This window comes from Fukomys damarensis, unplaced genomic scaffold, assembly GCF_012274545.1.
Source record: "Fukomys damarensis isolate Sample0158 unplaced genomic scaffold, DMR_v1.0_HiC HiC_scaffold_15, whole genome shotgun sequence".
NCBI classification, from domain to species: Eukaryota; Metazoa; Chordata; class Mammalia; order Rodentia; family Bathyergidae; genus Fukomys; species Fukomys damarensis.
The window spans coordinates 18,919,488-18,933,466 of NW_022900927.1; the positions used below are offsets into that span (position 1 = coordinate 18,919,488).

The window sequence follows — 13,979 nt, forward strand, 5'->3', positions numbered from 1 at the left end:
CTTCAGTTCTCCTAAACACAGAGCCAGCCCCTAGCAGAGACAGGCGCTAAGATGAAGGCCCAGCATGTGAGCGGCATTGATCTGAGGCCGTGGGAGCCCAGCAGCATAATGAGGCCTCAGGTGGTGGATGGCAGAGGAGGACAGGTTGGAGCTGGGGCTGTGCTGCCTGTATGGCTGGGGAATCAAAGTCAAGGAGGCAGCCCCCAGGTGTGTGCTGGAAGGACTTAAATCAGGCATGGTGGTCCAGATCTGTCCAGGCTCAGAAGACACAGATGAGAGAATTGAGTTGGCAGCCAAAGCCAGGGGCCCAGGGGTAGGACCAGCAGGGTGGAAGTGGGGTTGGCAGTGGGGGTGGGGTGCAGAACTGGGGTCCTGAGATAAGGGAGGGCATGGACAGCCCTCTCTACCGACTGCCTTTCTTGGAGGAGGTGCTCAGGCTAGAGCTTTTCCCCAGGGTATCCTTGTAATCACTGGCACTGCCCCGGTTCCTGCCCTCTCCACCACGGACACTGCACACGCCAGAGATGCAGCTGGTGCTATTAGCTACGTAGCCACCACTGACGGTGCTGGGACGTAAGCCATAGCCACTGCTGCCACTGGTGCTGCTGATGATGGCTGTGGGGAGAAAGCTGGGGTCAGTATCACTCAGGCTGGAAGTGGTCTCCTTTTCCCAGGATGAACAGGGCTCTTTGGGGGCCCAGATCACAGCCACTCCCTCCCCTTGGGGAGAATAGCCCGAAGACACCTTCCCCCGTGCCCTGTCCTTGGCTTCTTCAGCTTGTACCCAATCTGGTTGAGCCATGCCCATTAATGCTCAGGGGCCCCTTCATCTTCATCCAGATACCCATTGCCTTTCTGGACACCCACGTACTGCCTCTGTTAGCCTCTCTGCGGAATTCCCAGACTCCAACCTCTATCCCCTATAGCTTCCTCATAATCCATAGCTGTCCAGTGCTCTGATTAACTCTTTAGCCCTGCAGAGAAATCCAAAAATGCTCTCTGAGGTTCCCCATTCTGTAATTTCCAAGCCCAGATCTGATTGCAAGCTTACAAATTCAGATTCTCAAGCCTCACACAGGCCCATTTTCTTAAAACATGTCCTTTGTTTCCCCAATCACAAAGGCAATAGCCATCCCTCTGGGAACAGAGGATGATAAGGACAAAAGAACCCAGGGCAGGAGGCCTATTTTCTGGTCGTGGATCTGCCCTTTGACTTCATGGTCTCAGGCACAGCTTTTCCTTTTCTAGTTCTTAGATTTTCATCTATACTCTTGGGGTATAAATACGATCCTATCCCAACTGCAGATTCTACAATTTTTTTTTTTTGCTACTGGGGATCGAACGCAGGACCTTGTGCTTGTGAGGAAGGTGCAGTGCTACTGAGCTAAATCCCCGGCCCACAGATTCTATAATTTAGATCAAAGCACACAAGTACTTACAGATGCTGACAGGGGAAGGATATTCTCCTGACATCCTGTTAAAGAGAGGAGTAAAGTAAGAGAGAGCAGCTATCCAACCCACCATCTTTTCAAAGCTATTACCCCACTAGCCTGAAGTGGGCTTCTGATTCCAATGGACACCTGTGGAAACTCCAGGGCTTCTTTGGTATAATCAGAGTCTGAGAAAATTTGGGGGGCTAACCCTGAATCCTTAGGGGTAACTAGGAAACAACCTCAGTAAAATCATAGCTTGCAAGTGGTACACCTGTTGGAGCAGTAGCCCAGGCCCAGATACCTAGCCTTCTTATCCTCTCAGCACATCAAGGAAGCCAGAGTGGCTGCCCAACACACCTCTGACAAACTCCCAGGGTGCCGAGACAGATAAGGAAGATGAAAGCAGCCTAATAGAGGAATGAGGTTTTTCAGGGACAGGGGGCAGTGGGAGGACTGAATGACCTAATCCACAGGGCATATCACATAGCATCTCAGAGCCTGGGTTGATATAAGCGCTCTTAGTGTGAGTGGCTACTCATACCTACTAATGGCTAGAATCATTAATTATTAGTGTTCTCTCTGTCATCACCATTCATCACTCCCCATCAACTCTTGTTTTTCTGGATAAGAATATGTTAGGTTTTCTCATTTAGTTCTTCCCACACCTGTGGGGGCCTCCTGCTTGAGCACACCCAGCCCACCTGCACTCCTCGCTCTCCAGCAGCTTGCGGTAGGTGGCGATCTCCATGTCTAGAGCCAGCTTCAGGCTCATGAGCTCCTGGTATTCGCGCATCATCCGGGCCAGCTCATCCTTGGCCTGGTGCAGGGCACTCTCCAGCTCATCCAGTTTGGCCCGGGCATCCTTGAGGGCACTGTCTCCTCGCTGCTCTGCATCAGCGATGGCTGTTTCCAAGTTAGAAGCCTAAATAAAGAATTAGAGTAGTTAGAAAACTGAAAGGAGTCACTGGCTTCATCTGTATCCAAACCCTTAAGATCCCAGGACAGAGATGCCCCCCTCCACCCTATGCACACAACACTTCTTCTCTAGTTGAAGGGGTTGGCAAGTTCTTCCTGAGCTCTAGCTCCATGCCTCTTGTGGTGTGCAGACATTTGCAGTGATGAGAAATTGTGCATCCTGCCCTCCTGAGAGCAGAGCCAACAGAGTCCAACTGCACTTCAGTTCAATGCAGAGACATTCACTGAGCCACATTACACCCAGGATGTGAAATGAGCAAGAAGATTGGCTTTCTGCTCTTTCATGTGATGGTCTGAAGGAGACATCATTGGAACAGAGCATGGTAGGAGCAATGACATCAGTTGCCCAGATGCACGGTCCCAAGGACCAGGGGCATTGGGAAGGAGACTCCCCACAAGCAACTATTTGCCAAGTGCTCACTGAATACCCAACACTAGCTCAGCACTGCCCGTGCCATTTACATACTTCAGCTCATTTAGACCTCCTGAGGAGTGAAGACAGGTGACTTATTCAGAGTCACAGGGTTGCTGAGTGTTAGAGCCCATGGGAGACTACAGAGAACATAGAACAGAAGGACCAGTCTCCAGGCGAGATACCTTGGTTCAGAGCACAGCTCTGCCATTCCCCAGCTCTGCAATTCACTTACCCACTGAGTTCCAGTTTCCTCACTGGTAACAATGAGAATGGTAAGTGTTGCCTCTCAGGGTTTTAGTGAGGATTAAATGTGATAAAATGATAGGCACTACTGCTATTTTATTATATATGTGACTCTTGTATATCCGCCTGCTAATACCGAGGCTGCCTTCTATAATCCTGGGAGTAGACACTAGTAAGCCCTTAGTTAGGTGCTTTAATGTGTTCTCCCTGAGCCCATTTCTCCTCAATCATTTCATCAACAAATGTTTATCAAGCTGCAGCTCTGGGCAGGCACTGTTCTAGACACCAGGAAGGCACAAAGCAGCCAGATCCCTTCCCCCTTCAGTCTAATGGGGATAGGAGAGAGGTGGTGCTGGGAAATTTCAGAAAGTGTGACAACTGCAGGGAAGCCCAGACACCTGACAAACACACAATTGTGGAAAAGGTCCCAGCCCTCCCTGAAGGAGGGAGCTTCTAACCCAAGATGCTTGCAATGAGTAGGGGAAATGTCCCAAAGACAGCCCGCTCTTAGGGTTGGAAGAAGTGATCTCCTTGGCCTCCTCCTCTTGTCACAGATCAGGTTGATTCTCATTCAGCTCATCTGCCTTCCACTCCACTCACTTGTCCTTGGCCTTGGCCAAGGTCCCTTACCTGCTTCTTGGCATTCTCAATCTCTGAGCGGAGTCTCTGGATGAGCCGGTTGAGCTCTGTGATCTCATTCTTGGTGTTTTTCAGGTCATCTCCATGCCGGCCAGCTGCCAGCTGCAGCTCCTGGAACTGGGGACCCCAAAACACAGAGCCGTGGATGAGCATGGAGAATTTGTCACGAGAGTACATGAAACCTCCAGGTTGCTGATGTCATGAGGTCACCTAACTGGACACTGCCTCTATTCTGGGACCATCAAATCTAGCCCATGTGCCAGTTGGTGTCACTCCCAGCTCAGCCTCAGCGCAGCTCACCTTGGTCTGGTACAGGGCCTCAGCCTCAGCCTTGCTCCTCAGGGCGATGTCCTCGTACTGATTGCGGACCTCATCAATGATGCTGTCCAGGTCCAGGTTCCGGTTGTTGTCCATGGACAGGATGACAGACATGTCGCTGATGTGGGACTGGATCTGAGCCAACTCCTACAAGAGAAATGGAAGCAATCTTTCAGCTCGACCAAGTCAAAGGCTGATGACATCACCCAAGCAAGGCAAACAAATTCTAGTGATGTCAGTCTGAACCCGAAACCCGTAACTGTCACCTCCCTGGGCAAGTTTCCTGCTATGCTTCAGATAGATTCTCATTGCCATGGAGTGAGGCCTGCCCCCTCCCTTCTCACCCAGAGGGAGGAGACTGAGGAGCCTCACAGGGCTGAGCAGGAGATGGATAACTGACTGGGAGGCTCTCTGTGTCTCTCCCAGCCCTCAGAGAAGAGTACTGACTGGCTTCCCACAGAATGGATTGAAGATTCAGTCTTACAGCTTCAAAGAGACACTTGTAAAACTTGATGTCCTGGTCCATGGAGTCCACCTTGGCCTGCAGTTCCACTTTATTGGCATAAGCAGCATCCACATCCTGAAAGATGCCCCAGCCAACCCCAGTCACTACTGGTGCAGCCAGGAATGTAACATCTGCCCCAGTCCCAAGTTCCCTGGGCACCTTGCTCAGGGAGGGAGACACCCTCCTTCCTTTGTGTAGCTCATGAAGAGGGTGGAGGAGCTAAATGTCCAGCCCTTTCCCCCAGCCCATCCTGAGAATAATCTGCTCTGTCCGTAGCAATGGGATGCCCCTCTCAGGAAGGCAGCCTTAGCAAAGCCACTATCAGAGATACCCTGTGATATCTAAGCCAGGTCCCCTGGTTGCAGGGGAGCCCTTCATATTAGGTCCCTTTCATTTCTTCTCTTGGAAAGCCTTTCATCACTATTCTGCCTTCCCTCACTATTTCTACATCTGCTCAATTTGGGACTGGAGGCAGAGCACACAGGCAAGTTCAGCACCCTGGTACCAGTCAATCCCTGTTCTCAGGGCTGCCCTCCCCTCACCTTCTTGAGCAGCACAAACTCGTTTTCTGCAGCTGTCCGCCTGTTGATCTCCTCTTCATACCTGTGAGAAGGCCAGAATTCATTGGCTCATTTCTTTCACCAAGAGCCTGTGTTCCCCAGGATGCCACTGAGAGGCACAAAGAGTGGGGGCTATGAGCACCTTGTCTGGGGCCAGCCAGACAAGGAAGGCTTCCTGGGCTGGGGAGATGGACCAAGTTCAGGAGAAGGGGACTGTGGAGATCCACCTTGGAAAACAGAGAAGCATGTGGAGAAAATCCTCCCTGGGAATCTCGGAGGAAGCAAGAAACCAAGCTGTTCTCCTCTCCCAACTTGAAGAAAGCATCACATGTGACAGAGTGTTCCCCGTACCTATCCTTAGTCACTTCCAGACTAGTCTGGGAGGTGGGCATACTGAACCTCTTCTTCACACATGAAAACTCTGACCACTCCTGGGTAACTCAACATGTGTCCTGAATGCCAAGCCAGTAGGTTGGCAGCAGGGAGCATGCTCTAGACTTGTTAGGGTGATTCTACTTGGCATGACTGAAAACACCACCTCTCAACTCCAGGAATTTTGAACTGAGGTGACTGCCAGGGTCCCTTAGAGGAACTGAGGCAGGTGTCCAATCACAGAGGTCCCTCCTCACTCACCTCTTCTTGTAGTCCTCCACCACATCACGCACATTCCTCAGCTCTGAGTCCAGCCTCACTCTGTCCCCTGACAGTGTCTCCAGCTGCTTCCGCATGTTGCTGATGTAGCCTTCAAGAATGGGCTCCAGGTTGTTCTTGCAGTTGTTCAGGTCCAGCTGCTGCAGCAGCTCCCACTTGGTCTCCAGCACCTGGTTCTGCTGCTCCAGGAACCGCACCTGGAACCCAAGTCCCAGCTACAGTTGAGCCCCTGGACGGTTGCACTTGTGGCTCAAAGGCATTGTGTAACTGCTGTGCCTTCCTGATCTCCCTTACCCCTCGATACAGCTGCATGGGGCGGGGGAACATAACCCTGTTTGATAGAGAGAAAACTGAAGCATGGAGAAGTGTTACCTCTTTCCAAGTTTTAATAAGTGGTGCAGCCCAGAACTGGACCAGACACTTGTGCCTGCATCCAATTGCCAGAGCCACCATGTCCAAATCAGTGCAGGGCATGAGCCTGCCTGGAAACACCAAGGCAGAGCCAGACCAGGCCCATCTTACCAGAAAGAGTGACCATTTCATGATGTGTCAAATGCAGTGAGGCTTGGGTCTAGGGCTTTTGAATATTTTCAATTCCTGTCTCAGGCTCCAAGCCCATCTTTGCCCAAAGTCTCTTCCTTCCCCCTCAGTCCACCTTCCCCAGAGCATGCATGGCATGTGGAAGATGGTGAGGCAGGAAACTCACCGCAGGGGGCTGATCTGCACATACGTCTCTTGTCTGATTTGAGGGTTCACAAGGTTTAAAATGTGACTTTTAAAAATCTATGTGAGTACAGCTACTTTTTAAATAAAGTTTTGTTCTCCAAAGTCAGAGAACACAGAGCATGGGAACACTGTGAGATTCAGTGTTGAGACAAGATTATTCACCAGTGGGTCATCCAGCACTTGGCTTGATTTAGCTGATCCTGAATCCTTCGTAGATGCACGTGATCTGAGCATTAAGCACAAAGTAAACCTACATCCAGGAAACCACAGTACGCATCTGCATCACTAGACGCATTTAAATTGCTGACAGATTCGCCATCTTCTCTAGCTGTCTGAGGTTAAGGGATTGTACTTCTCCTGAGATGAAAATCGCACAGTCCAGGGTTTGCATCTCCTTCCCCCTCCCTCTGGGCAGACTACCTCTGTGAACAAGCCTGTCTTTATGTCCATCTTTTTTCCATGTCTCCAGACATCCCGTTTGTAGGTAGGATCTGACCATTGCAGGCAAGAGTCAATCCACTCCCCTCCCCTCCCCTCCCCCTGAGCCACAATCCTCAGGACATCTTGACATGTGATACAGATGGAGGTCTAAGAAACTGCAGAGCCAGCCCTGGCCTCTGAGGCTGAGCAGAAGGCTGGAAGCCATCCTCTATGCAGGAAGGCTAGAGCTGCAAGGGCAGGCTTATCTCTGAGGCCCCATGGCCCAGACTTTATCCTGGGCTGACTTGTCCTTGTTGTTTGAGTGTCACCAAGCCAACAGAGGCCTCTAATCTCCTCTGCTGTATCTAGAGGCAGGAGACTGAGGATCTAGCCCCTCTTTTCCCATCCTCCTAATGGCCTCAGCCCCCTGTCTTTGCTGACTCACAAAACAGGGGTAATCATTTCTTATCTATGCCAAATCAGGAGACTGTCTGGACTAGAAGATCTGTGCTCTCTTCTAGACTTATGATTCCTCTCCTTTTCAGCACCCCTCCCATAGCTTCTAGAGATAAAAGATAGCAACAAACCCACCATTTTTGGAGTACTTAGTACTTGTCAGGAATTGTGCCAAGATTGTCACATGCATTTTCTTTTCTAAACCTATTACACTCCTAGGCGGTAGATTACTATCTCCATTTTGAGATGAGAAGATAAAGACTCAGACAAGTAACTTTCACAAAGCCACATATCTGGTTGGTGTTGAGGCAATTCAGACTTCAGAGCACTATGGAAGCCTCTGCCCCTCAGTACTCTTCTGCCTCCCAAGAGAGTCCTTAATCAACTGAAAGACTCATGGCAGGGACATCTGGTAATCCAAAGGGCCCAGGATGGGGACACAGCAATGCTCCTCAGGCACCAGTCAAGGCCAATATGCATGAGAGGTCAGGCTTCCCTGCCTATTCTGGGGTATGTTCTCTCTCACTGGCCTTCACTGCGCACAGTCTACCAGGCCCCTGTGATTAACAATGACACCAAGCTGGCCTTCAAGAATAAAGACCAGATCTCTTCCCTTGAGATTTCCTTCTGGTACCCAAAAATGCCTCTACCAGTAAGAATTAAGCCTACCTTCGTTATCTGTCTGGGAAGAAGATGCAGAGACTCTTACACAAGGCACCCTCGTGATGGAAGTACTTCCCTTGTCCACAGTAAGTTCCTTCTTAATATAACCTCAAGCCCCCCTCCTGCTCTAACAAACTCGTATTCCAAGAAGAGAAAAGGGAGTTATTCACAGGTTCCTCTGGTCCTAAAAGACCCACCTTGTCAATGAAGGAGGCAAACTTGTTGTTCAGCGCCTTGATCTGCTCCCGCTCCTGGGCACGCACTTTCTGGATCTCGGGGTCCAGCTCCACATTGAGGGGAGCCAGGAGGCTCTCATTGACGGTGACCTGGTGGATGCCTCCAGGTGGACACACGGTCGAGCACACAGGCCCCAGAGCCACACTGCCAAAGATGCTGCCAGCAAAGCCACTGGGCCGGCTGCGGCCAAATCCAAAACCTCCATTCTTCCCACTGCCACTGGCCACATTGAAGGAGATGCTCCGGGCACCCCCTAGGTTGTAGAGGCTCCGACTTCCAAAGCTCCCGCTCAACCCTTTGCCCCCTGCCCGGTAGGAGGATGAGCTGCCCCCAGAGAGTACTGCAGAACAGCCGCTGAAGCCTCCCTTGGCGACAGCTCCTGGCTTGCAGGTGAACTGGCGGCTCATGGTGCTGGTGGAGATGAAGCTTAGATGCAAAAGGAGGAAGGCAAAATCCCACAAAGACTCTGCTGGCTACAGGGAGGACTGACAGGTGCTTTTATATGTGCTTGGCACTGGGCTTGAGGATGGGCAGTCAAGAGCTTAATTCGTGGGTTTGGCTTGCCTGGGAGCAAGAAGTCATTTTCTCTGTGCTGAGCTAGAGATCAGGCCTCCCCACCTCTGAAACAACATGAAACCTTCAAATTGCTGGGCTTGCACGCCTTGCTCATATAATTTGGGTCTTATCTAATTAACCTGCTGTTATAGGGTAATTTGCCCCTGGTCTCAGCTCTCTGGGGGGATGTCATAGCACATCACCTCCTCGGTCCTGATTAATCCTCTCTGGGTCATTGGCTTCCTGCCAGAGTTCAGAGAACAGAAATGGTCTTGACTTTCTTGGTCAGGGCAGGCCACTATCAGAGGGCTCCAACCAGAGATGTGTCCTCCTCTTCCCCAGAAACAGGAAGACTGTTCAGGTAGTGATCCTCCCTGGGCCTCCTGGAGACTTCAACCATACCAGGCAGCAGCTTTTTCTTCTGGGGGATTAGGGGCAGAGGGACCCTGTCCCTGGCATGGGACATGAGCAGCCCAGGCCAGCACCAGCCATGAGATCATGGAAATCACTTGCTGCTGCATATTCTCTAGAGGTCCAGAGGTCCACACTTCATCTCCCTCTAACACCCACCATAAGACATCCTGGGAGCTGTGGAGTGGGACAAATGCCTCACAACCTGGAGAGAATGAGGAAAACAGAGGAGAATGGAGTTGGGGAGCAGGGCTCAACCAGCAGAGTACAGAGGAGACAGAGAGAGGTTAACTTGGATTTAAAGAACAGATTCCTGAGTGATCCATTTCAGTATTTTTGTCGTTCCTATAATATATTCCTGCAAATGAGAGTTGAAGCTACCTGAGGACAGGAATCACTGGTTTAGCCTTTAATTAAGAAGTTGCTGTCAACACAAGCTGTAACTCCTGCACCACCTTCCCTGGACACAAAGGCCAAGAACAGAGGCTGGCTGGGCCTACCCATGACACCAGGCCTTGGTGCAGGTTCAGGACAGAAAGACCCCAAAAGAGGTGAGTAGTAAGCACCATGCCATTCTGCTCCAAACAGTCCTGTGCACCTGCCCTAGAGGGTCTGCTCATTGTCCTCTCCATCCTAGGTCACTGGCTTGGGGATGGACCCACTCCCATGATTGCCATGTTCAGCTCATGGCTCTGTCTCTGGAGACGGCCTTGCCCACCTGAAGCCCCCTGATGAGCTGTAGCTCTTGGCTGGATGGGCACAGGAGGGAGAAGAATCCAAAGATAGGCTTAGTAGGGCTTTCTCTTCCTTTGTGTAGGAGATTGTCCCTCCCCTGCCTTCCTTCCCTGTTTCTCTTCATCTTTCACCCACCCTCTCCTCTCACTCCCTCTTGCTCTATGGCCTACATCCTATCTTCCTCAAAGAGGCCTTCTGGGCTCCGCCTACCTCCCTCAGCCCTTGGCATGTTCTTGGTTGTATGGAAAGACAGTTACCCTGTGAGCAGCTATCATGATTTCCTCTGAAGGCCACAACACATATCACACATCAACCTTTGTATGGATGTTAGACCCAGACCTGAGGTCAGTTATACTCTCTTCCCTCCCTCCTTTCCTTTATCCCTCTTGTCAACCTCTACTGAGTGCACACTGTGCCCAGCATTGTGCAAGTGCTGAGGACACAGGAGTGTGTGGTATAACACTGAACACTTTTCAGTGCTCTCAGAATGCATTCCTGGCACAGCAGTCCTCCACCAACAGCTCTGCGGCTGTTTCTCAGACGTGCACTGCAGAGCCCCAACTTAGCTGTCATGTACTGCAGTTGCTGCCCCTGCCCCATCCAACAACTCCCTTCCTCGCTGCTCCCCACCTGCTCAAGGACATCTCACCCACTGGCTTCATCTGTAGCTACCTCCAGCATTTGCCAAACTGTTCCCACCGGGCCAGGACCCTTCTCTCCCCATCTTTTTTCACCCAAATCCCTCTGCTCAGCTGAAATCCTGCTGAAACCCTGTCCTCTCTTCTCCAAACCCTGGCTCCTCTATGTGTCATACTGATATCTATGTGTCACGTACTGTACCCCTGGGGCCTGGGTGAGGATCCATGTGCCCATGATCACACTCATGATCCATGCGCCCACCTCCCTCAGTAGACTCCCTGCAGGGCCAGGGCCAGACTCTGACCAGCCATCCCAAGGCAAGACCAGGGAGCAAATGTCTCCTGGTTGGAGAAGCAGCCAGATGGCAGAGAGGGTGTCTGGAGCGGTAGCAGGAGGGAGCCAAGGCTCCGGATACCTGATTCCCACTCTGCCACTCTGCTTCACCTCTGGGAGCCTCAGTGCCCCCAGTTAGGAATGAGACAATGAACTCTAATGCAAACAGTTATTCTTGTTTATCTATATAAAGTGTTCCCTAAGTATCTGGTACATATTCAATGTCCAGCTACTGTCATCAACGACTAAAAGTAGGGGGTAAAGCAGAACTTATCCAGTCCTCTCTCCTTCCTTCCTCTCCCATGGGGTGTCTGGCTCGGGCACATTCTCACACAGTGGCATTAGATGTTGAGAACAGGGAAAAGGGTAGCATACCCACAGGCCCAGGCTCTCTACTCGGACCATTCTTAGTGCTTGAGGAATTTACCATTAGAAATAACAACAAGCCACTGTCTAGCAGGTATCTGCCAAGTATAAAACTAAACAGAAAACACTTCACAAACATTACCTCACAACCATTGGTGCTGAAGTACTTATAGAATATTTATTGACCATCTATCTACCAAGTACTAATAGGGGCAGTGCCCTCCGTGTCCCTAGTCTTGGCTTCCCTCCAAATACAAATGTCCCAGGAAGAAGCAGTTCATCAGGCTATTAACAAGTCACTAACATCCTATCATAAGTTAGTTAATCAGATACTGGCCATTAAAAATGAAACACCCAGTGTTGTTGCTGAGGCTGATGACACAGGAGGAAGCTGGAGAGTTCTAGAACACCCAACAGGAAGGGTGGGCCCAGTTGGGGCTCCTGAGGTGCTTATATTTTTCTGGAGGGGATAAGAAGGGTGGATAGGATCCCAGGTGACCAAGGTCACAGAGGCCCTGCCCTTCCCCTACTTGAATTAAGATCTTGGGAGATTTGGGGTCAAGAAACAAAGTCCCTGCTTCGGGAGGCTCTTGGCCTGGTAAGAGGAGGCAACATGTAGGCTAATACGGTCCAGCTTTCTGAGTGAGAATTGACTTCTGAGCAACGCTTGGCCAGGCACAAGATGTCTTTGGGCCATAGTTTTGCTCATCTGTGAAATGGTTAGGGGGAACGGTTGTCAAATTAGAGTTAAATCTCTAAGATACCAGGAACATCTAGTTTGGACATTAAGGAAAGAGAAAATGGCTTGTTAAATAAATTACACATCTGGTTCTTGGGTTTATAGCCAAATGTTTTACTAGGTTTATGTGAATAATTTCTAGTTTTCTTTATTTATCTTTCTATATCTGTGATAATGGCCAGTTTGACCATAGCTCTGACCAATACATTTGCTATCCCCTTTCAGGGTTCATGGATGTCCCAGGAGAAGGCCTTAGAAATAAAAGAGCAAGAGCATTTAGTATAAGAGAGTAATTGCTGGGTAAGAAGAAAGGAGATGCATAGAGAAGAGGCAAGACTTGGGACCCTAAATCCGCAAGGGGTTCCTAGAGGGGGAGGTGGGTTCCAATCTTGTATGCAAAAGAGTCTTGGATGGATTGGGGTGAGAAACAGAAAATAGCCCAAGGTGGCAGTAGGCAGATCACTGGTGAGGAAAAGACCTGCTAGGCTGGAGCAATCGTGAGTAGTGTGATCTGGGGTGGAAGGATCCTAGATCCCAGGCTGTGCTATGTGATAAGACAAGTGACAGAAAGGCATTGAAGGCTACGGAGCCAGGAAGACCCTAAGTGATATATTTCTGAGAAGGCAGAATCTAGCTGCTACGTGGGTAGGACTGAGAGATGGTGAGAGGCTTGAGGCACTGAGGGGCAGGCAGTTCTGTGAGCAAAATAATTGTCTTCAAAATTAGAGAGAATGAGCTAGGCTATTTGAATGACATCAGCCCAGGTCCTGCCAGTTCTCCTCAGCAGATGGGCCCAGGACATGCGCCGTCTCTATGAGTCTCCCACAAGTCCACTCCCTCACAATAGCACTTGCTCCTGTCATTTCAGGTAGGCAGTGCCTCTGCCCAAGCCAGCTAGGAGGACTACAGTCCCTGGGGGGACTTGGCCACAATCAGAGCCACTCAATAGGAGGCAGGACTGCTGCTCAGCAGGTTTGCTGCTGACAAGGCCAAAGGCGAGCTCACCCTAGCAGAGCTGGGGTATAAAGGACAGGAGACATCTTGCCAGGCATTCAGCTCAGGCCCCATCCTGTTGCAGCATCGGCTGAGAAGTGTCTCATAGAACAGCCTGTCTCCACTTAGCTCTGGGGCTGAGAGCACTTCCTTTTAGCATTGCTAGCTGTCACCTTCTTCCCTGCCTCTGAGGACACAGGTCCTGATCCTGCTTTGGGCACTCAGGAGCTGTGTGACCATGAGCAGTTCTCCTACTTTCCTGTCTCTGTTTCCACATCGTTAGGTGGGGACATCAATAGTTGTTCCATCTAGTCCTCCCAGTAGATAGAAGGCATTGTAAATAATAATAATGACCATGACAATGACAGTAGCTAACACTTAGGCAGAATGGCCTCTGCCAGGGACTGTTCTAAGCCCTGCACAGGTGTTAGTTCACATCTCCCTCACAACAGCCCCATGAGGTTGGTACTATTATTAGCCTCACTTTACAGATGAAGATACTGAGGCCCAAGGAAGTTAAGCAACTTACTCAAGGTTGCACAGTTAGTGACAGCTGAACAGGTTTCAGACCCAAGCAGCTTGACTGCAGTCTGTGCTCTTAACCTCCACACAACCCAGGCTCTCTGTGCATCAGTGTCTAGTGCAGGCCCATGGCCCAATGCCAGCACACACATCCTACTCTCACCCTCAACAGTCTCTGCTTCCACTTCTCTTCTGTCCCTCCAACACCTGAACCACACTGCAAAACACTGAGCTCAGCACTTTCTTTCCCAAGTAGATTCTCCCCTCAACCCAGGGCTCCTTTCCCTCTATTTCAATTCTTTTTCAACTATTTTCATGGAAAGGGGGAATGCAGTGCCCAAGTGAGGCAATCATTTATCAGTTCAACATCCCAAAGGCCATGAAAGCAAAAGAGTTGGGCTTCATAGAATGTCCCTCCCCAAAGACAGGAGGATGGACAGGGTGG

General features: G+C 50.4%; 1 protein-coding gene across 1 annotated transcript; it reads right to left on the minus strand.

Annotated features, from left to right (window-relative positions):
* Nucleotides 1-403: 403 nt before the first annotated feature.
* On the minus strand, nucleotides 404-8,648 carry LOC104851886 (keratin, type II cytoskeletal 71). Its single transcript, XM_010609255.1, has 9 exons — nucleotides 8,202-8,648; nucleotides 5,722-5,936; nucleotides 5,071-5,131; nucleotides 4,508-4,603; nucleotides 4,006-4,170; nucleotides 3,697-3,822; nucleotides 2,135-2,355; nucleotides 1,440-1,474; nucleotides 404-615 (listed from the first exon to the last, which is right to left on the minus strand). Exons 1-9 carry the CDS (start codon nucleotides 8,646-8,648, stop codon nucleotides 404-406), a joined length of 1,578 nt encoding a protein of 525 aa, XP_010607557.1.
* Nucleotides 8,649-13,979: the final 5,331 nt, after the last annotated feature.